Source organism: Tasmannia lanceolata, unplaced genomic scaffold (assembly GCF_043159265.1).
Source record: "Tasmannia lanceolata isolate RefF3 unplaced genomic scaffold, GAP_Taslan_0.1 ptg000004l, whole genome shotgun sequence".
Lineage (NCBI taxonomy): Eukaryota > Viridiplantae > Streptophyta > Magnoliopsida > Canellales > Winteraceae > Tasmannia > Tasmannia lanceolata.
Genome location: NW_027518681.1, coordinates 8,611,074 through 8,635,012, shown reverse-complemented (window position 1 = coordinate 8,635,012; position 23,939 = coordinate 8,611,074). Strand labels below are relative to the sequence as shown.

Genomic DNA, 23,939 nt, shown 5'->3' with positions numbered 1-23,939 from the left:
AAATCGTGGATGGAAGACTAAAAAGGAGACCGTCCGTTGTTTTCCCATTTCTGGCTTTTCTTTTTGTCGAGCGAGAGAGTAGGAGATCGGCCCTTTTCCAGGTTTTAGAAATCTCAAGATAGGGGAGAAATTTCTAAGACCTGGATTTCTCACTTAAACACTTCATCTGCAACCTACTTCCATTGTAAAATCCAGAATTTTACATTGCTTTCAAACTAAAACCTGGATTCTGAAATCCACTTATCCGAACAGAGGTAACTCAACCTCTCAATTGTGGAAAAACCTCTCTCGAACTCTTTCTCTCTCCTCAATCCTCATAATAACTTTCTTAGAAAATTCAAGTCCTAGTTAAGCTAGCAGATTAGGCCGTTCCTATCATGTGCATAGCTACACATTGAGATCATAGGAATACTACTAGACACTATAATATTCTTCACCAGAGGACACAACCAACTAGAAGTTATTTTTGCCATTTAGGATAAAACAATTCTAAGTGTCCAAACCTGCACAGAAAGCTATCCCCACTTAATTATTCTCAAACCAAATAGTATTGGTAGGTCACCTGTAAGCACTACTAGATAATCCTTCATACAACATTGAGGGAGTAGGATGAAAATAAGACAAAGCTAACCAAAGATTCGACGTATAGTGTACAAAACAATCTTAAAATCAAGAAATATGAGCAAGGACATTAGAGAATGCAGTAAGAGTTTGAGGAGCAATCCTTAGAAAAACAACATGAATACTGGCTACGTAAAGCTGCACAGATTGCAGCTACACCATTGTTCTATGATATGTTGGGAGCACAGTTTTTATCTAACAAAGAAAAGAGAGTATATGTGTAGAGACAAAATCCTCCTTATGCTTCAGTAAAATTCAGTTGCATCAGTTAATACACTTAGTCACTTACAGTTCTATAGCAGCTCACCTTTCTTTCTTTCTGAATTTTCCGTAAAGTATTTACCAGTTCATGTCACCCGGATTATCTATCAAAGTATCTATCATCTGGGTTGTGGAGGAGCAATCTGTTGAGAGAAAATCGGGGAAGGTTCTGATACAGTTGGAGTGGTGGCAACAACTTTCCTCTCAAGAGATATGAAGCGATTGGATCCTCCCATGCTTTCGATTGACCTCATATATTCCGAAGCATTAATCTCGATTATCAACGCATGTTCCAGTTCCCGAACAATGTCTACCATGCAAGGCCGACTTGCAGAGTACAGCTCAATGCATTCCAATGCCACTTCCACCACCCTATACATTGCTTCTACATGGTACCCTGACTTTATACTTGGATCCGCAATTTCTTCAATCCTTCCGTCTCTGATAAATGGTGTTGCCTGCACAGAAGGAAGGTATTATTTGCGTTAGAGGATACCTTACATGCCTTCCTATTGAGAGATCTAACCCAAGTTGGCCATCGACAACCATGTCCATCTTTCCATGATAAAACAGGGAGGTTAAGAACTTGTTGTCAGCCATGAACAACCAAAAGAAAAGTTATGAGTTTGAATATAGAGATCATAGTTAGTAAAACATGATTTGGCAATAAAACAGGGCGGCAAAAAATCGAGTTTAATATGGTTTTGGTTCAAACAAACGTAGTCGAAAAAACAGAAACACCAAAATGCATTTAAAATATTTTAATTTACAAAATACAGTAGTGGTAAAGGTGGAAAGTTGGCCAAAAATACGTGTTTAATACATTTAAAACACATCTTAAACGTGTTTAAAACGTTTTCCTCAAGAAAACGGAGTTTTGTTTTCCTGTAACTACAAAAGGGTGGCCTAGCAGTCTTCCCTATTGCACCCTATGTCTAACAACACATTAATAACAGTTTTTGCATGACCAGAATGCCCCTATTTTTCTTATTAGATAACAAACGTACCCCTTGTACACATGGCAACATGAGAGTCAAACTTATCGTATAAGTGATAACACCTGCCTGAGAAGGCAATTGAATACTTCTATTAGAAAATGAGAAAAGGGCATATCAAGTCAAAAACACTAGAATGAATGTTTTTTGAGGGGAAATATTGAATCTCTTCCTTTTTTGAAAAAAAATGTGAGAAATGAAATATATCTGAAATTCTTGGGATCACAAGCACTGCCTTGTTTTATGGTTTCCTCTAAAGATAAAGAAATTTCTTTTGAAAAAAATGTGAGGCAGGAAATATATCTGAAATGCCTTGGGATCACAAGCAATGCCTTGTTTGATGGTTTCCTCTAAAAGATAAAGAAATTTCTTTCAGAAGTGTTCTAAGAAGTTTTTTCATCAGTTCTTGGAATTATGATTGGGACAAAGGCTTTGTTGAATTGAATTGAAATTCTTGGAATTATGATTCATAGGATGGTAGATTTAATATTTGACATTAAGGAAGTGATTGAAATGCAACAATGCTCATAGCAGGACTGGCATAGAAGTGCAACTATCATGGCATGATAAAGTGAGTACTATAACATCTAATAGCCTCTTTAGATTCCACCAAAATTGATGCTTATTTGCAATTAATATTATTTTAATTTAATCTTATTTACAAATGGGACATTAAGGCCCCACCAAAATTGATGCTTATTTACAATTAATATTATTTTAATTTAATCTTATTTCAAAATGGGACATTAAGGACCATTCTGAAGCCATTGACTATATCATTTCTCATGTTTTATACCATTCTTTGAAAATAATTATATTTAACTTTTAAGACCATTTGCATATATAAAATTATATGCAAATGAGTAAATAACTTTTAGAGGTATCCAAAGAGGCCCTAAGTTTCTGAATGTGAGTTGAATTCAAATAATAAACACAACAGGCTGTAATAATATTTTAGAAGCAAGAAGGATATGTTGTATTGAAGCCATACCCATTCAACTAGGCTCCACTCATTGCGTGGTCTCTGTAAGTCGAGAGGCTCCCGACCAGTAATGATTTCTAGAAGAACCACACCAAAGCTAAAGACGTCACTTTTGGCAGATAGGTGCTGGGTAGAATAGTACCTGCAAAGCAACAATCAAATAGATAGACCAGGGTTTAAAATTTAGGATTTTAGATGTATTTCAGTGAATACAACCAGCATTTAAGATTCCCAGAGAAATAATTTTGCTAAAATATCATATTCCTAATGACAAAAAGTTGGGAATAAAATCATCATCAGAATCAAATCACCCAGAGGAATTCTGAATCGGCCAATTGACTCAGAGATGGTGAACGAGCCATGAAAAATATGAAACATAGATAAGCAATTGGGTCACTTGAGCTTAATTTATACAGTTACTTGGATCTCAATTTTGATATTTTTAATGTAATTAACTGCAGAAGGCTTTCAATTGACTTTGATGATAAAATTATCAAAATATATAAAAAGTAAAAAATTGAGGATAGTTATTTTAATTAGCAGAAGAAATCATATACAGGCCAATGAAAACTATTTCCAAACAAAGGGTCTGATTTTAATAGTAATAAACTAGTCCCTTAACGGGGTCCCTTTGTATCTAGTTGTCTCGGTAAAATGAAACAAATATTGTTCAAAAAAGAAAAAGGAAAAAATGAAAAAAAGGAAGAAAGAATAATTCAAACTTACTCCGGGTCCAAGTATCCAGCCGTTCCTCTTACTTCCAAAGAAACACCACTATCTCCTTCTTGAGGGGCATATTTGGAAAATCCAAAATCTGCCACCTTGGCACACATGCTGTGGTCCAGAAGAATGTTGCTTGATTTTACATCCCTGTGTATGACACAGCGTTCAGCGAATGTGTGCAGATACATTAGACCTGAAATCATGGTAGACAACAAAATGTGAACTTCTGAAATTAATAATCTAATATCAAATAGTATAAAAACAAACCTGAATTTTTGGGGAGTAGAAGAAACAACTTTCACAGATGCACAAATGATATTTAGGTAGGTGTTCTTATCTTCTTGAAATAGCCATAAGGTATATATCTATATCAATTAGAGATATTTTTGTCGAACTTCAAGGTTTCGTACAGTTTAATTTGCACTACCATCTAATACAAATGAAATAAAAGAAATGTATTGAAAAAAAAGATCAAATAGGGGCAAAGATTGCACCATGCCGATTACATCCCTATTTACAGTTACACTTTCTGTATCTAATGACTGTAGTATGTTACTTCCACAAAAATGGAAAGGGAAAAAAATAGAAATCATATGCGATTTTCCCCTAAAACCAAAATTGCCTATAAAATAACTTCGAAAAGATCCATTGATTTTCCTGATGTGCCTGACTGAATTTCCTTAATAACCAAATCAAACCACCCACTGGCAGTACTAACCATTATGTTTCAAGGAAAAAGTAGAGAAACTTTGTTGTAGGTGAAAAGTCAGGGACTTACAAATATCACCAATAGTTTTGAAAATATCGTGATAGATATTTTTTGATAAAACAACAAAATCTTGAAAATTTCTTGAGATTCTAAAAATATCAAGATATCTCCATATTTTATTTTACAAAAAATACAAAAAATTTGAGTCAAATTCATGACATAATTTGTTTCCCAAATCTTGTTCTTAAATTTATTAATTTTATACATTATATATTTCATTTTTTCAATTTTCCCTATATAAACCAAAATATCCAAAAAAAAATATCATGAGATACAGCCTTAAGAGAAATTACCAAGACAAATATTTGTGACAACGGATAAAACTTAACATGGGAGAGAGTTTCTGTTAAAGGCCCCCATCCGTAGCAAGGCTTAGTAGATAAATGGGTTGGATCACTGAACAAGTAGCCCCCACTTATACTTTTGTGATTGCACATTTTTTTCTTGGGAATCCATGCATGTTATAAGAATTCCACATTTATCTACCAGATATGTCTTTTCTTTACATTTTTCTTCTTTGACACACGCACGCACGCACACACATCAGTGTTTAAAAACGTGGATGCGGGTAAAAATTTGGACAAGAAAAATCCTTGTTGACTCTTCGCAGACACGGTCAAGAACGCGATTGACGAGGCTGAGTACTCGGTTGACGTGGTCATAACTCATAAGAGTCAAAGGTGTTTTTATTGACTCTGTAGAACAAAATGTGAAACGCGGTGGCAAAATGCGGAAAGCAGCTAAGGGAAAAGAGAGTCGACTCGGGGGAGTATACGATGATGCAGGGGAGTTTTAATATATATATATATATATATATATATATATATATATATATATATATATATATATATATATATATATATATATTGTTTAAGAAAAGATCAGAAGGCAAAAGCAGTTTTAGCATACTCGTCTCATTTCCGGGACTTCATTTTAGTTGCAACCAACAAGTTCGACAGTTGATGGTTGCAGAAAATAAAGAAAGGGCAGAAAGATCAATAAGAAGCAAATCCATTAGTAACAAAGAACAATAGTAAGCATTTTTTGCACGCTGGTTTTACTAATGCTTGCAAACAGAATAAAAATGAAATATCAACAAGAAGCAAATTCATTAGTATTTCACATGCCTTGAGCAGCACCAAGTGCGATGGACAGTCTGGTTTGCCAGTCCAGAGATTTTCTTTTTGCTGCTTCCCCTGTGAATAAATAGTTAAGATCAGAAGGACAAAATGCAAGAGAAAAACAAATGGAAATTTGCTAAAACTATTGGCATGAGATGGAGTACCATAGAGTCGATCTTGTAGAGAACCGTTGGACATGAAGGGATAAACTAGAATTTGTTGGTCCTTTTCACAGCAGTATCCAAGTAGAGGAACCAAATTCTCATGCCGGATGGCCGAGAGAAGGTTTAGCTGCACGCACACAACAAATATCATAAACCTTACGAAGGTATAATATGCATTTAATTTTCGGTTTGCTGTAAGCATATTTGATAATTCTTGATGCAGTGGCATCAATATACAAGCCACATATTAGGGATGTGGGTGCAATAGGTGTTTTCCAAGCTGAGAGAAAAAGTAGAAAGGAGAGTTTTGAACCCTAATATCGACATAGTGAAACTCTCTTTTTCTGTGGATGTAGGCACCTTGCCAAACCATGTAAATTTTGTATTTTTTGCTTTATGTGTTTGTGTTTCTTACATCTCATCTTGTCGTTAGCTACACATCGAGTTTGATCCAGTTCTAGGAAGATTAGATATCTCTCGGTTTTCAGCAGTATAAAACCATCAGCAAAAAAAAAAGAATAATATTGCAGTTAAAAATAAAATAAGTAAACCACAATTAAGCACGGCGGATTATGATGACTGAAACACAGGATAATCGGATTATAGGACATTTGAGCCATTAATAATATTTTTATGCCCCTCAAAAAAAAAAAAAAATTGTACCATATTACGACATAACAGCAGCTAGAAATAAGATCGAAATACGATGGTAAGATAATGATAAAGGGAATATATTGCACTCTATTGTAAATCAGTGACTTTCCGATATTTATATCATCAGTATCGGAAAAAATATTTAGTATGCTAAATAAGTAAAGAATCCCTAACAACAAAAAACAGCTGGTCCCACTGTAAATATGGCAAAGTTCTAAGAGGAAGTAGAATTACATAATAGTTTACCTCATTCTCAAACTCACGGGTTCCCTGCGTTGAGGTAGCTGACCGGACCTTGACAGCCACTTCTTGAGCATGGGGGAGAGTTCCACGGTAAACAGCTCCAAACCCCCCTTCACCAATCATGGTTTTATACTTGCATGTGGCAGTTTCAATAGATTCCAGAGAAAAGGCCTGTATCAATATCGGCTTCAAATCGATGTCATCCATGCTCGGCAAAGCGAAGATGGCATCTGCATGATGTTTTGGGAGACATGCACACTCAGGTAAAATAATCAAAATAAAAAGAGTCGAGCCAACATCAAAACAAGGGAGTGAAGATATCATCTCCCTTTTGCAAAATAGCAGAACGACTAATTTACATAAAAAGCTCTAGTGATTTCAAATGTCACCAAAATTACTATAAACATACAAAAGATAAGTCTAAAATGCAATAATGAATCACAAAAATTCACTTCAGTTACAGACTTACAGTATAGTATGATAAAAAGAAAAAGAAAATCGAACTTCGCAATGAGGTCTCATAAAGGAGCTAGGTTTGAACTTATGTTTCTTGAATAAATGTGGTATCCCTCATAGAAAAACATACCAACTGAAAAATAATAGCCAAGAAAAATGCCCATTGTTAGATCTTTTCTCCTCATATTACATTATGAGAGAGTGACACCAATTGGTCACCATAAGTTTGCCCTCTCAAACTTATACTAGAAATGAACTTCCATGACACCAATCATCCGCATTATTCTCGTTCATCCTCAGTTGCTCATCAGAACTCATAAGCATTAGGTAGGATTATTTGAGGTCACAAACTTTAGATTCCATCAACAACGATTGTAATGTAAAAGTATAAACTACTCGATGCAAAATAGGATCTTGAGGATTCTGACAGGAAACATGGAAATAGCTTATGCAGTTGCTATTCAGTGTCCTTCTTTCTCCTTTATTTGTATATGTTCTTGTTCTACTCAGATGATTGGGTGCAGGAGGAAAAATGGTTGAAGAATGGGTAACTGGCTTTCAAGATCATCTCGGACAATGGATCAAGCTGAACAGAAGTCAAAGGATGAGTTTTTTGCACTCATTCTTTGAAGCCATCTTTAAAGAATTTAGTAGTCGAAAGGCAATCTCAAATGTTTTATAAGCTAAAAAGATACCCCATATGTGATTTCCCAGGAAGAACCACCATAATCTTGAGGGAGCATAGTTTTAAATTTTGGCCGAAATCCAAAATTTCGGCCAAAATATTTCAGTTTCGGCCAAGGCCTAAACCATGAATCAGAATTTTACAGGATTTCGGTGAAATTTTGTTCACCTAAATTTGGCCAAAATTTCACCGAAATTCCGAAATTTCGTTTTCATGCTAGTTGAAATTTCGTTCCTAAGCTTATTTACAAAATTTCCACCAAAATTTTAGACGTTTCCATGGAAATTTAAAAAATGCCAAAATTTTTAAACTAATTTTACATGATTTCGGCCAAAATTTCCACTGAAACCGAAATATTTCAATTTCAGTGGTGGCAGAAACCAACACTGAAACTGAAGTTTAAAACCTTGTGAGGGAGTGCTTGAATGGTGCCTGAAGAAACATATTTTATGAGTGTTGTATGCTTTGACATATCCTTAAAACCGGTTTGTTCCTTTTATTAAAATGTGAATAAAAGGAACAAACCGTTTAGAACAAAAGATGTAAATAGCAAAGTGCACAAGCTCAAGGAGCATGCTCTCAGAAAAGAATTAGAAAGTACCATAAAAAAGAAAACAAATGTAAATGAAACACAGCAAGTATGAGTATTGGGTTCATGCAGGTTGTGCACAGGCATATCTCCATGAATTCTTCAAACATTCACATCGCTATTAGTGTGCCAAGATCTCTACTTTTCTCTCGTAACAGGTAGAAACATTGAAGAAAAACAAAAGCCGATGCCTTTAAAAGTTGTAATGTATAAACTTCTATAACTAAAAAATTAAAAAGAAACGGGAAAGGACCTTAGTGGACCAGCACTGATATCAACATAAATACTTCTAAAGTTTAAAAACAGTCACCGGAACAGGTACTAATATAGAAAAAGAAAAGACAACTGTTCCAGAACTCTAGAGATATACAATTGGTGGAAAAGACTAATACTAAAGAATCGGCTAATGTAGAAATATGGGATTATGAAAAGTGATGATATAATTGCTATGGATTGATATCAATATAACATGAACCTTTTCTATGAGTATTATCCTTTCCTTTAACCTGCTGTACAGAAACTCCTTTTTTTAATGGTTGCAGATTACATTAATCATCAAAGGGGCCAAATAAGGCAGTCAACCCGAAACAGGAAAATACAAGACTAAATACAGAAAAAACAACACAGAGAATACAACAAAAACTCCAATTCAAGAGGCAAGAAATACAAAAAACTCCAGGGTACAGAATCTCCTCTTCAGCATGGAATATGAAAATTTAGAAATGGGAGGAGGCACAGCAAAGCTAATTTGTTAATGTTGAATATCAGTCCCTATTTATGATAGCAACATAAGTTCCCCCCTTAAATCAAGGATGTGCTCATGTATTACATTAACTTCTTCAGCACAGCATGATCTAGAAAAGCTACTTGAACATGTGAGTTCCCATGGAAAGACTCGGTACAGACTGCAGACTTGGTTAATAAGAAACAAATTCTATCCAACGGTTCTTCCTTGTAGTTTAGAACTGTTATCAACATTTTATCTTTTTTTTTATAGATAATGATGTACTAGAACCATTATGTTCAACATCAATTATTTCAAGTAAAGTTCACAAGAAAGGATGACTCGTGATATTATAATTTGATTATACATTTATACCCTGTCTGTTTAAGATTATGACAACTGATTGTGCGCCAAATCTATAATTGGACTCAAAATTACGTTTAAATTTTAGTCCAATCATTGGTTTGGCCCTCACAATCGGCTGTCATAATCTTAAACAAACAGGGCCTTAGCATGTTTCTACTCTTCTATTATATAAATATTCTGAAAATCTTTGCCAAAGGGAGTTTAGGGAACACACTCTTTGCCACCAAGCTTTTTGTTGAAACAGGATACTTCACGTGTCTATAAACACAGGTGAAGATAATTCCAAGTGCAACAGTAAATAAGATGGATCCACCTGCAACACTGCCTATGGCATAACTGCTAAGTCGAAGCTGTGGACCGGAAGGATCTTCATTAGCACAACGTCCAAAGCTGAAAAGTAGAATTACAAGAAAAAATCAGATAAAAATAGTATCCACATCCTAATGGCATATTCTGCTATCTTGAAAATGCTATGTAAATTAGTCGTACTCTGTGGTAAGATTTGACCGGTGTGATAAGTCTGCTGGAAGATGGTTGTTTAAGAGAGGGTTGCACCCGAAGGACCTGTAGGGAAGACTTCAATTTCTTAAACTGAAATCAGGTACTTCATAACCAAAACTCGTATAAGTAAACCTTCCAAAACAATAGCAGGAAGATGAAAACTATAGAAGTTTTCGAATAGATTGGCAGCAACCAAGATGCGTATCAAAACTTAGATTCATTATACGGAAAGCACCAAAGGAAACAAGATGAAACATACAAGTTTGTTAAATGTCTAAGCAAGGAAAAAGATTCTGGAATCGACCCCGTAATGTTATTGTCGCGCACATTTCTGCATGCAGAAGAGCCAAAGAATTTAGAGCCATGAAAATGAACTAAGAGTGAAACATTAGAACATGTGATGCTGTAAGGTTGGTGAAGGTTTTTTTTTTTTTTTTTTTGAATGGCAAACAATGGTTGAACTTAAACATTGGATTACTTATCATGAAGTGCAACGAGACTTGAAAAATCACTATACTAATACATTCAATACTCAACTCAACTCAACTAAGCATTTGTCCCAAACTAGTTGGGGACTAATAAATTCAATGAAACACAAAAAGAAAAATAAGAACTGAAAAATTGGAAGAGTTGGAAATATCAAGCTAACTGCTAAAGGAATACAGTAATGGTTCCAAAACTCATAATTCAAAACATTTCTTGGTTTGGGAAACAAGTGATGTGGCATGCATGCTCGAGTCTGTAAAAAGATCCATTAAAAGTGAACTCAGCAGGCTGTTCAACTGAAATTAATTAGCGGTTCATATAAGAATCTGAGGAATATGATGAGATTTATTATAAAATGAAGCATCAAGTTAAGCTAAAGAGAGTATATTGATTTTCATATGGAAAATAGTGGAAGGTGCCAGTGGGGTGACCAAAACTCAAGTTTGAAAACTTCATAGAAGAGATTGAATTGTGCGAGCATGAGTTTTACAGTTGGCAAAGGCAAAGAATCAACTTATAGATCTATGGAAGTGTAATTGTTACTCATACATTTCCGTCAACTCTTTTAGGTCACCAATGATTGGAGGAAGAAATCTTCATAGAAGAGATTGAAATGTGCGAGCATGAGTTTTACAGTTGGCAAAGGCAAAGAATCAACTTATAGATCTATGGAAGTGTAATTGTTACTCATACATTTCCGTCAACTCTTTTAGGTCACCAATGATTGGAGGAAGAAATCCTTGTAGACCATTTGAAGAAAGATCCCTGGAAAAGGAATAAACAAAATTAAGAATATGATAATTAAGAAATGGTTTGACAATATCTAAGTCTGAAATAAGAAAATAACCCATCAGTTTGTGGACATCCATTATAGAAATTAATCATACAATTAAAGAAAGCAGAATGTGAAGCTAATAAAAACCCTCACTGCAATATATACAGTTTTTTGAAGCTGTAATATCATATATGCAATTCCACATTTCATGAAATCCGCAACCTAAAAAAATTTATCATTACTGCTTTAGTATTTAATGAGCCCTCAAATCTTTAGTCATGATGCTAAGAATCTTCAAATTTGCCTCGGATAAAAACCAATAAAGGAAATTCTATGAAGAACTGATATAAATCCAAAAAGAGGCTAATAAAGTATGAGATAAAGAAAATAATTGGTAATACTTACAGAATCTAGAAGATGAGGGTAATGACTGATTAGTGATGCAGGTACTAGGCAATAATAATATACTGGGGTGTACATTACTCATTAAACCAAAAAGCCCTTCCCGGACAATATTTAGTCACGATTGAAAGCATTTGAACTTTCATGGTTGCATCAATGCATCTTGTTGTAATAAGTTGTTCTAATCATTTAATGAACAAAATAGAATATAAAATTCTGAAACTACTTATTTATTTAATCACAGTACCTTAAGAAAAAGTTAATCATCTCTAAGGTTTAGACGGATAATGTTCAGAATCATTGTGGACCACAATGCCCCTCCTCTCTAGAAAACAAGTACTGGATAACAACGTGAATTTGTTCCAGCATGAGAATGATTTTCGCAATACCAGCTCTACGAATGTAGAACAAATCTACAATTGCCACTCTGATCCAAATTATGATGAAAAGTGTACTAAAACTATCGATCAAAAGTCAATGGTATTGGTAGATCTCAATTTCAAATAACCACAATATAATTCACAATATAATTCAGATGCAGAACCAATTATAAAGGTGTTAACTAACCAAACTTCTCCAATACCAATTATAAAGGTGTTGGAGAAAGGCGTTATTTATCTTTTATACTTTAACACTCCCCCGCACGTGTGGCCCACTTGGCAAACACGTGGCACATGTGGTCCCACTTTGGGCTGACCATTACATGTGGATTTTCGCTATCCGGGAGGTTTGAACTCAAGACCTTTGGCTCTGATACCATATTACTGCAAAACAATTTACAGCAACTAACCTTCATAGATAATAAGTCCCAAAATATGAAACTTGCACCCCAAATGCATGTCACAAAAGAAGAAAAGACTCAGATCAAATGCAAATTGCAATCGCACCATTAGAATAAAAACTGATGTATAAATAAGAACTAAGCAGCAACAAGGAAATTGCATTCATCATAGGATTACTTAGCAGTTAGCAATATCTAACAATTTGGATTGTCATCTCCTATTAGTTAGTAGGTATAAATGTATAAGTGACCAAAGTTTGCCTATTTTTGCCAAAAGTCACTACAATGAATTGCTTCATCCATTGATTGGATAGCCTGGATATCCTTCTCTAGTGAGTAATTTAAGATCGATCTTTTGAACATACTTTACTGATAAAAGTCATCTTTCTTGCATCCTCTTTCCAGCACCTAGGTTATCACATTTAAGTTGTCTTGCACATAGATCTCATCTGTTTCCATTTTTCAATTATGGTATCTCATTATCGCAATTATCAGTAAATTGATGCAAATAAAAACCACATTTCACCATCTCTTCAACTCCTCCATTAAAAGGTATGCTCTCTTTCTTCCTGTAACCATCATTCAGTTGAATTATTAAAAGTGTTTTTGTTGTGCAGATGTCTTGTTTTTTGGCATTACACAGGACCGTAACAGACGAATGTGTGTGACACACATGCGGGTCAAGCTGGGGTGCAGGGGCAGCATGCCCATGCCGGGGTTTCTGGGGCAGCGCACCCCTGAAGGAAAATTTAATTTTTGGTTTCCCACTAAAAGGGTATTTCAGTAATTTTTTTGATGAAGTGGCATAGATATATAAGCAACATTTTAGGGTTAGAGGTAAGGTTTCTTTGTATTTTTCTTGGCCAAGGAGGAGAGTTTTGTAACCCTAAAATTGAAATAGCGAAACTCTTCTCCCTTAGGCGTAGCCACATTGCCGAACAACATAAATCTTGTCTTCTATTTTGTGTGACCGTGTTTCTCGCATCTTCCTCTTGTTGCTTACTGCAAAGCGTGTTTGATCCTTATTCAAGAAGGTAATTTCTCTGTTTTCTACACTTCAGAACAGTATGAAATGTTTAGGGTCTGTTCAATTTAGATTGCAACAATCGATTGCGAGCACCAAACTGATTATTGGACTCAAAATTACTTTTAGTTTTGAGTCCAGTAATCAGTATGGTGATTGCAATCGGTTGTCACAACCTAAAACGAACAAGGCCTTATCTAACAGACCAAACCCCCACAGCCCATCAAAATTCCAGCCAGATAGAAGGCCTCATGTGAGATAATTCACATAGTGACCATCCACAGAGCTATCAGAAACATACTACTTGCACTTGCATAACAAAATGCCATGATTTCTGGACACCCATCAACATACATTCCAAGATGCATAAAACCCACAAACAAAGCACAAGACAACATGAAAAGCATTATACTATAACAAAACACAGATTTTCTCATAGACCCATGAAGGAAAAAGTGGAAAAGTAAAGAGAAAGAAGAGACTTACAGCTTTGTGATGACAGAGCCTCCATTGTTGTGCTCACAACCCAAGCCTTTCCAGGTAGATGGAAGACATGGGTCTCCAGACCAGCTCCCCAAAACAACGTTTCCAGGATTTTCCACAAGAAATTCATTTCTCACACCCACGATTTTATCAACTGAAAAAACACACAAATAGAGAATATACACAACAAGGGGTCATCTTTAATAACGGCTCAGTGCACACTGGGAGGATCTCATCCCAGAGATAATAGGGGGTGATCCTACTGCTATACACCCATGATCCAATATATCTAGGGAAATGATATCAGCACAACCATGTTTTGAAATTTGCGCTAAATCGTCTTGTCTTTTATCGTTTAAAGAGCTGTCAAAGGTTATTATTAGAGTTTCCAAAAAAGCTCTCAAAGCCAATTAAAAATGAAAAGACAAGCTGGGTTTCTGCAAATAATAAAACATGGTTGTGCTGATATCATTTCCCTATATCTATTGGATTATTTAGGCTGCTGATATTGGCACTACCATGTTTTGATAATTTGCATAAACTCAGATTATCTTTTCTAGTTTTCTTATTTAATTTGATTCCGAGAGCCTTTTGGGAACTGTAATAATAACTTTTGACAGCTGCTTAAATGATAAAGGACAAGATGAGTTAGTGCAATTATCAAAGCATGGTGGTGCTTTATGGGCTTATACCCCCTTGGGAATTTAAGTCAATTGGTGAGGCCTATAGTTGAAAATGAAGAGGGGTTGTGTGTATCAAAATATGGGTTTGAATATCAGTTTCCAAATAATAAGTCATTAGAAAAACCAACAGTTTGTACAAGAAATGAAGACTTGTGGGCAGTACCATCTACTTGGAGAGTCTCTGCAGCCCTCTTGTGCACTTGGAAGATCTCATAAGCATTGCAGATTGGACCCAATTCTGTAACATTTGCTGATGCCTTGATTAAGGAGATATTAAGATACCCATCTGTACTATTAACCTTCAAAACTGCTTCTCTGTAGTTGGAGGTGGTGTTCTGTAATATATCGAATTTCTCGTAAAACTTTTCTCCGTTTACATATATATCAAAGACCCTTTGCCCAGTTTTAATGGAGGAATTGAGCTCAAGAAGATAGAGAAACACAAGATAGTCGTGAACACTTGCTTTTGTGTTCACGTCGGCGTGAACGAATTGTAAGCGTTCCACATTGGTTGCGGCACTTTGGAGCACTTCCATAGGAACAGATGTGTTAGCTCCATAGATGGAGACATTGTTGATCAATGGTTTATTAGAACTTGCATCAACGGTCCAAATTCGATCATTTGGGTCTTGTGGATACCTAAGCATGAGATGGATTGCTGTGATTAGGTCAATGAACTCTTTTAAGTGTATTAAGTTGAGAGAGGTAACAATAACAAGAACAATAGCTACGGCAACAACAACAACAACAGCAATGCTCTTCCAACTAAGTAGTTCTAAGGCCATGTTTGACAACCATGAAATTTTATTTCATGGAATATTAGCTTACTAGCTGCGTTTGAATAGAGTTTTTGTTTTCCTTATTTTCCACCCTGTGCCCACTAATGCCCTCCCAATTCTCTCCCTCTCCCTCTCCCTCTCCCACTCTCCTTGCCCCTCTCCTACCACTTGATAAATAAATATTCCATGTATGAAAAGACATTTGGGAATATTAGTAAGAAATTTGATTTTCTATATTAAAGGTCAAGGGTTCGAGTCTCTAAGAGCATTCCTTTTTACTTTTCAAAAAAAAAATATTCCATGGAAAAAACTTCCACAGAGGAGACTACTAAAAACAAGTTCAAAGAAGTTTACCTGATGGCATGTGCTGTGTTTCCAAGATCAACTCTACTAACCACCTTCAAAATAACAGATGAATTCTCCTTAAGATAAAGAGAATCATTCAGAGGCCTCAATTCAAGCTTTGAAATATAAGAATCGCCTTTTCCCGCTACTAAACAAAAGTTAATGTAGCCATTAGTAGCTCTAAAGACACCCTCCACTTCCAAATCATCAACGGAGGAGTTCACTTGTGTTATCTTTGTGGTTCCAATTAAGACATCAAAGAAGACATCTGTTGAAGTTCGCAGACTTGGGCCATGAAGGAAAGTGCCCCTTATCAAGTAGTCGTGTTCCCGAATAGTTGTCAAGTTGTAGCACCACTTGTTACCGGAGTCTATGCTGAAAATTCGAGCTTCATTGTAATTTGTGTCATTCAGCTCAGGAAGAGTTACTAAACGGCATCTTCCTTGGTGTTGGAAAACATCGATATCTGATGTCCAGTTTATTTTGGTATAAGGATCAGTCCAATTTGATGGAGAACAACACTCTAAGCTCACAAATCCTGCATGGCATTAAATTGAACAATGACCACCCAATTCACAAAAATCTACAGTACTTTTTAGAGACTTATGAATTATTGATTAGCCATGTGAAAAAGAAATCGTGTTAGTTAATTGAATCCAGAAAGTAAACTGAATTTCAGAGTTCAATCTAGTTGCTGAGTTGGGTGCCTTGAAGTTGACCTGGTTGGTTCCGAAATATTGTGTGCGACGCAGAAGAAGCCCGTTTATTGGGGTCTGGGTACTTCGGCCCGCCCCGTTATTTAAGTGATTTCAACCTGATTAGAATAAGATTGTTTTGACCCGCTTTGTAAAAGGAGTTTTACGGCTTATTTTCGTATTCTTACCGATTTTATCTTGTAATCTCCAATTTCTTTTGTAAATTTTCTCGTCATATTTGCCGTGGATGTAGGCTTTATGCCGAACCATGTAAATGTTTCTGTTTTTGTGCGTTTGCTTGTGTTTGCATGTTTCACTTTGCTTTGTCACTGAAATTGCTATTGAAGGGGGGGTTTCACAACACTAGTTCTAATAAGGGAGTTAATAATACACAAACCTTTGTTTTTTCTGTTGGAATTCCTGTGTGTTTTAAACTTCCGTCATTGTCTATTACAGATTGTGACAATCATTGTGAGAAGAAGATAGGGCTTCCATTATCATAAAGACCCTCTTGGAAACTTATATTAAGCTAGAAATCTAGTTATAAATAATGTAGAACAAGGTGTCATTAGTTAACTTGAGTTTGAGCGGTGGATTTTAGAAGTAAGATTGGGTTTGGATCAACATCCCAATATGAGCCCCACTTCAGTCTTCCCCCAGAGTAGAAACTTTCACCTGTAGATTGAACTAGGAATGGGACCTATGACAAAATAAAAGGAGTTATGCGGGCAATCATTGGTCTTAGATAAACAGTCTAGATTGATCAATGAGAAATTATTAGAGTAGTTACCCACTGATCAAAGTGATTGATAAGGGGTATTAGGGTAATTAGGGCATCTCATCCTTATTGAGACATAGATGATTAGTGTGATGTCTACCAAGGAAGCAGGATTCTTCCCTGGAGCGTTCGATTCCCGCTTTCAATTCCCGTTTCGACTCCCACTTTCGATTCCCGCTCTGGCAACGTTGATCTCTACTGCTATTTAATTGACTATAAGGAAATCTTCCCAATTAATGATCAGGTCGACCAGAGAAGTAGTAGGCGATCCAGCCCAAATCAGCCTCCGCCATGGCCGATTGAGATAAGTTCTTAATTGTCTTTTAGTATATTTGCATGGTTATATTAACGCATTCACGTTAGATCTAGATTTACATCTACCTTATGTGGTGAATGACTTTTTAACCAATTTGTTGCAACAGAGTAGAAAGATTTTTCTCAGCCGGTATGGGAACAGCCTATGTAGTTCTACATTTTTAATGAGATTATCTTGTGGTAATGGCCTTTCATACACTTCTAAGTATTTACCATTCTGCACCTTGACGAAAATTTAGAAAAAAACTGTAATTGAGCACGTAACTTAATTAAATAACTTAAATTAAATTAAATAAATTGGCACTCAAGTTTGGTTAATTTAGGTATAATTTTCATTAACCCCTATTTTGCAATTTTCTCCTTGCCAAGTTAGCCTTTGGTGCTTTATCGGAAAGTGGTATGCATCCTCTTTATTTTTCACTTTTTTTCTAGAAAAAAATTTCCTTTCCAACCAAGCGAAAAAAGGCGAAACCGATTATTTTTCCATAATTTTGACTTTAAATTTTGTAGAGGGGCAAAATATATATGTGTGGATGTGAGCCAAAACGTGGCCAAAGCAAATCCTATTCGACTTGACACGGCTCGATCGAGTACTCGATCGTTGCAGTTAAGTACTTGGTTGACGCGATTGAGTACTAGATTGAGACCATCATAACTTGGGAGAATGATTTTTGATTGACTTTATTGGGTTAAATGCAGACTCAGAGGCCTAGGTAACAGAAAGTCGACTGGGTGAGCCGACGATGACGGTTAGGATTTTGAAATTAAGGTATTTTAAAAGCATTTTAGAACAAATTCTGGTATATACAAAAGTTTATGAAAAAAATTCAATGGCAGAGAAAATTTAAAAAATGAAAAATAAAATAAAATTCTAACTGATCCTGAAATCATACCTTCTTGTGCATAGGTTACATGAAAGAACAGGCAAAGTAGACATCCCAATCCTCCTAAATTAACTAAGGCCATCTTATCCACAGCCCTCCATTTCCATTTCCATCTCACAAAAATTACCAAAAGAACTTCAGATGCTGCAAATCTAAGCATTTTCTAACATCAATGCCATATAAAAACCATCCCTTGCTAACAAAATTTTCCCTCTCTCTAGGCCCATATCTTTGATCCACAGGCAAACTCTTTGACTCTTCATTTTTTCCCTCCACAGATCCACAAGGTGGCGATTTCCCAATCGAACGACACTCGATCCTCAATTAAGAAGAACTTTCTTTCAATTACTTAATCTTCAATTGGATCGACCGATTTTCTTTTAGCGGTAAATCGAGGAAGATCAACTAATGATTGAACGTCGGAGCCACGAAAATCAATTAACCCAAAATATAAGTAATTTGGAAATTGATTATCTAATCAGTCATATCACGCATATTCATCGAGAAGGAAACACTTGTAAACATTGTTGGAGGATCTAAGGATTGTACCTTTTCCGATAAGCGAAAAATATAATCATATTTTTGTACCTTCAAAAAGAGTAATAAGAGTAATCTATCTTATTAATCTTTTTTGAGATCGGTGATCAATAGAAGCAACTTCGAGATTCGAACTCGCGATTCGGATCGAAAATCTAGTTGTTAGAGTCTCTAAGCACGCGGATTTGACTTAGGATAATGAGAAATGTGGGAATTGAAGAAGCATTGGGAGGAAGATGAGGATGAAATTATTAATTAATTAAGTTAATTAGTGGGGGATTAGTTTATTTAATTTTTTAATTTTGAAAAAATAGTGGGCGGAGGGATCCTTTATTTTTCGTCCCTCTCCTTGTTGCTTACCAGCTGAGGAATTAAAAAAACAACGGGAAAGAAGATATAATGAAAGGCCCTTATCCTTGGACGAAATCTCAAAAATACCACTATACCTTTTAAACGGTCAGAAAATTTACTCGTTCTTAGAAAGCTACATATGTAACATATGCTTATGGATGAATTTTATATTACAATGAAAATGCTAAAAGACACTTATCGGGTCCCACTTATGGGTGCCTAGTGAATGTGATCGGAGCCGTTGATCTGAAGTACAATCATAAATCCAACCAAACGGCATTGAGAACACCTTGATCAGATGATCCTAGGCCTTTGATCGAAAAATTCTTGTTTTGGTTTCCACCTGAAAATTTTAAACCGTTGATTTTCATAGTCTACTACTATCTTATACATGGAAATTCGTTTAGGATGAGACCAAGATCATGTGGGTTCCCTTATGATGCTCTACAGAATCGACGGTCTTGATTTCAAGTACATGCCCCCACATGGACCCAAAGATTGCGCTATGATGATCTACAAGATCAACTGTCTTGATTTCATGTACATGTCCCCATATGGGACCCAAAATTTGTCTTATAACCATTGACCTTGAAGGTTACTTTCTGCCTAGCTGTTCGCATATTATGAGAAAAAATGATAAAAAGAAAGTCACTTTCTCAAGACATTTATTGGGCTATACTTCTACGTCGTTTACTTGTTCAGATCCGATGATCTGAGTGACAATTACAAGGCCATACAAACAGTGGCGGAGCCAGGAATTTACACTTGGGGGGGCCGGACTAATTTACACTTGGCTGGATTGGTCATTGGGGGGCCATGACCACTAAACTACCTAAAGCATGCATGCACATCCATGCAACATAAAAGGAGTTTTGCAAGTCATGGAGGGGCCATGGCTCCTCTCATGCTATATGTGCCTCCGCCCCTGCATACAAAGTGCCGGTTGAGAGCACCTTGACCAGATGATCCTAAGCCCTTGATTTATTAGACCTGAATCCACCTTACTTGGTTCTACAAGAAAATCTAAACAACTGAACTTTATAGTACTTTATCTAGAGCATTAGATATCGTTTTGGGATGGGATCGTGAGCATATTGATTGCCCCTTGATGTTCTACATCAACGGTCTTGATCTCACTTACATACCCCTGTACCCCCATATAGGACCTCAAAAATTGCCTTTTACCATTGATCGTAATAGTAAGTCTCTGCAGAGTCGTTCAACATGCTATAAATGAGGACAGCTATGCAGATTGAATCATCACGATCAATGGTAATGGTAGATTTTAGGGCCACAGACAGGAACACGTTTTGCAATCGTGACTGTTAAAGTTGTAGATCATCATGAGACGACCCACGATTTCTTGGTCACATGCTCTCAAACTCAACTCAACTCAACTAAGCCTTTGTCCCAAACTGGTTGGGTCGGCTGATGAATCCTTCGGAAATTTTCATGAAGAAGGTGAGAGGATCTACCCAGCTCAAATCGACTAAGTACTCTAATCCCGACATTAGTTAGGTTCGTCTACGTGGATCATTTTCTTCCATTTTCTCATATCCAAGGTCATATTCTCTGTTATGTTCCTAGCTATCAAGTCTTTCCTCACTGTTTCTAGTTGTTTTTGGTCTGCCCCTACGTCCTTTTACTCCATCAACATGGCACGAGTCGCTTCTTCTCACTGGAACATCCAAAGGCCTACGTTGGATATGCCTAAACCATCTTAAGGGTTGCTCTCTCATCTTCTCCTCAATTGGTTCCACCTCACCTTTTTACGAATGTCCTCATTTTTAATTCTATCTAATCTTGTGTAGCCGCACATCCATCCAAGCATTATTATTTCCGCTACGCTCATCTTATGCACATGCTGCTTCTTGGTGGCCCAATATTCTGAGACGTACAGCATGGCCAGCCTCACATCTGTCTTTTAAAACTTCTCCTTCAACTTCTTGGTGGCCCAACATTTTGAGACTTACAGCATGGCCAGCCTCACATCTGTCTTATAAAACTTCTCCTTCAACTTGGTTGGTATTTTACGGTTGCATAGAACTCCTGAAGCATTGCTTCCACTTGAACCAACCCGCTCTTATTCAGTCCTATACTCTCCCATGCACAAGATAAATAACAACAAAAATCAACTATTCAACTTTTTTTTTGGTGGAACCATAAAGAGGTTCGATGGATAAATGGCCTAGGACTAGGATCATCAGATGATAGTGTGTTTCCGATCATATAGACATAACATAAGTGGGGCCCATTCAGTGTCTGTTACGAAGGAGCCTAACGGTCACCCTCAACTTAGCATTTTCCATAAAAAAAAATAATGAGGGGTATTTTGGAAATTTGAAGGAATCGTAGTGGCTTTCGGAATTGCCGGTTATTACTAGCCCAAACAAAAAAGCGTGCAAAATCCCGCGGCATTTAAGACCGGCCCGGAGAACCTGGACGTCACTACCGTGTTACAACCATTGGATGAAGATGCTTTCGTTTTCAGCCGTTGATGAAGGTCAACACAGTTCGTTGATTTTTATGCATTTGTCAGCGGGCCCTGGCTCGTACTCTTTCTTTTTCTTTTTTTTTTAAACCATGGCTTCATATGAATTTACTCTGAAATTTAATTATCAAAATATCTCAACCATCCAATTGGTGCACACAGACAGATATCTAGGGTCTTAATTAGCTTACACCCCAATGAATTTACTTATATACTGAGGCTGTTATCTACATGGCCACAAAACGACATTGTTTGTGGGCCCCTTACCGTCTAAATATGGAACGTTTCGGCTATATCAGCATCTATGAAGATTACAGGTGGACTTGGGCTATACACCATTTTTCAGTGTATAGTTTATAGAGAGCATTGCTATCTACAAGTTTTGGCATCTTTAAAATTTCCCTACTAACTTAGGAGTCCTAATGACTAGACTTTCTAAGAGCATCTTGCTAGAGCTTGTCTTAATTGAATATAAGACAAGAAGAAAGCATACTTACCAATTCATAAAGAGGAAAATGATTGTACGCAAGCTTATGATACGCTCGAGTGCCCAATCACATGGGTCCCACATTTTTTGTGGTGATCCAAAGCATTCATTTGCAAGGCCCTACCATAGATAGGGTTTGTACAAAAAATCAGCTCCATTGAATCATCCTAACCCCTCCAAAAGTGGAGGGCAAAAATGGCAGATTTGTGGTCTGTCCATTTTGACCTCTACAAATGGATGGGTTAGGATGATCTTATGGAGCTGATTTTTGGTACACACCCCATCTATGTAAGGACCTTTCAAATGAATGCTTTGGATCATCCTAACAAAGTGGCCCCTCATGTGATTGGGCACTCAAGCGTACCATAAGCTTCGTACGCTCGTGCGTACAATCCTTTTCCTCATTCATAAAATATTTTATGAAGTGGAAACACTAGGTAGAAGGTGTAGTGCGGAGCATTATTTATTTATTTATTATTATTTTTTTGGCTTTAGGTGAGACTAAATGGGAAAACCCATTTGCAAACACTAGGTTTCAAGGCTTGAAACCAGATTAATTGGTCAAAATCAAATTTTTAACAAATTTACCAAACTGCCTTCAACTTTTTACTATACCTAAACAGCTTCAGGAAATTTAAACGATTTGTATGAGATCAACCAGCAATATGAACTTTGATATGATAGGCCATAGTTGGGTAACCCAGTTGAGTTGTTCTCTATGGGAATAAAACCCTTGGAATGGTTGTTTCTGGGATTGGTTATCCTGCTTGGATCAATTGATCTTGAATCAACAAACCCCTGGGATTAGCTATCTTGCTTGCATGTGTAGTATATCTTACCTGTTGAGGATGGTCATCTACGCGCGGAGAATAGCAAGCCTTCTATTCAAGGATAAAATAAACTCGATTTCAGCTTGTTATCCACATGGAGAGCAACGCTGGTACAGTTCTCAAAAAGCTCTTAAAACCCTTTAAATACTACATGACAAAGAAGTGAGTGCATGTTTATCAAAACATTGGAGCACTCAAATCATCTCCCTTTTAGAAAAGGTTCTTGAGGAGCATTTAAGGAAATATAAGGGTATTATGGTCAAGAAAAAAAACCCTAGAGCTGATGGGTAGAATATACCCTGTTAACGAATGATTCCTTGAGAAGACGACTAATCATATGAAGTTATAAATAAAATTATAAAAGAAATTGTTGAAGGTTGTATGGATGTGAAGATAAACACAAATACAGTGTATGGTATCTTTGGCCACCAAAGTACAACAATATGTGTTAATAGAGTAAAGCTAAAGAATCCTAATTAAGACAAAGGTTTTAAATACCTATCATGCTAATCTATGACCTGATTAATTATGTAATGCCCGGTATAATGGTCATATATTACCATGTTCAATATCATGGGAAATGTTATCAGCACAATTGTATTTTGATGAGGGCACTCCTCACTTTATTCAAAGTACGGTATGGCCCGCATCATAGGATGATCCAAACCGTCCATTAGATGTGCCACAGTCTAAATAGGTTGTGCCCCAAAAATTATTTCCACAGGTTGATCCTAACCCACTGATCTATAGAGGGTTAGGATCAACCCTCTAACATTCAGATCCCTTGTTGGTTGAATCCTTTTTCAGCCCTTTTTTATCCTACTTTTTGAGTCTGGATCAAGATGTATTTCGAATCGGACCGTCCATCAGGATGTCATAGATTTTAGTTGTGCTCTACACAATTAGGGTTAGGGTCCGTTTGGGTGCGCCAAAATTAGGGTAATCAAAGTATAGCAGTG

The 23,939-nt window shown here is 36.4% G+C and overlaps 1 protein-coding gene across 1 annotated transcript; it reads right to left on the bottom strand.

Annotated features, from left to right (window-relative positions):
- Positions 1 to 646: 646 nt before the first annotated feature.
- LOC143876225 (nodulation receptor kinase-like) lies at positions 647 to 19,036 on the bottom strand. The gene is made up of 14 exons (XM_077377947.1): positions 18,294 to 19,036; positions 15,622 to 16,150; positions 14,652 to 15,127; positions 13,809 to 13,959; positions 11,034 to 11,105; positions 10,114 to 10,185; positions 9,843 to 9,917; positions 9,568 to 9,743; positions 6,537 to 6,763; positions 5,637 to 5,763; positions 5,479 to 5,547; positions 3,586 to 3,775; positions 2,869 to 3,001; positions 647 to 1,340 (listed from the first exon to the last, which is right to left on the bottom strand). The coding sequence occupies exons 1-14, from the start codon at positions 18,442 to 18,444 to the stop codon at positions 1,002 to 1,004; spliced, it is 2,787 nt and encodes a 928-aa protein (XP_077234062.1). The 5' UTR covers positions 18,445 to 19,036; the 3' UTR covers positions 647 to 1,001.
- Between the last annotated feature and the right edge of the window lie 4,903 nt (positions 19,037 to 23,939).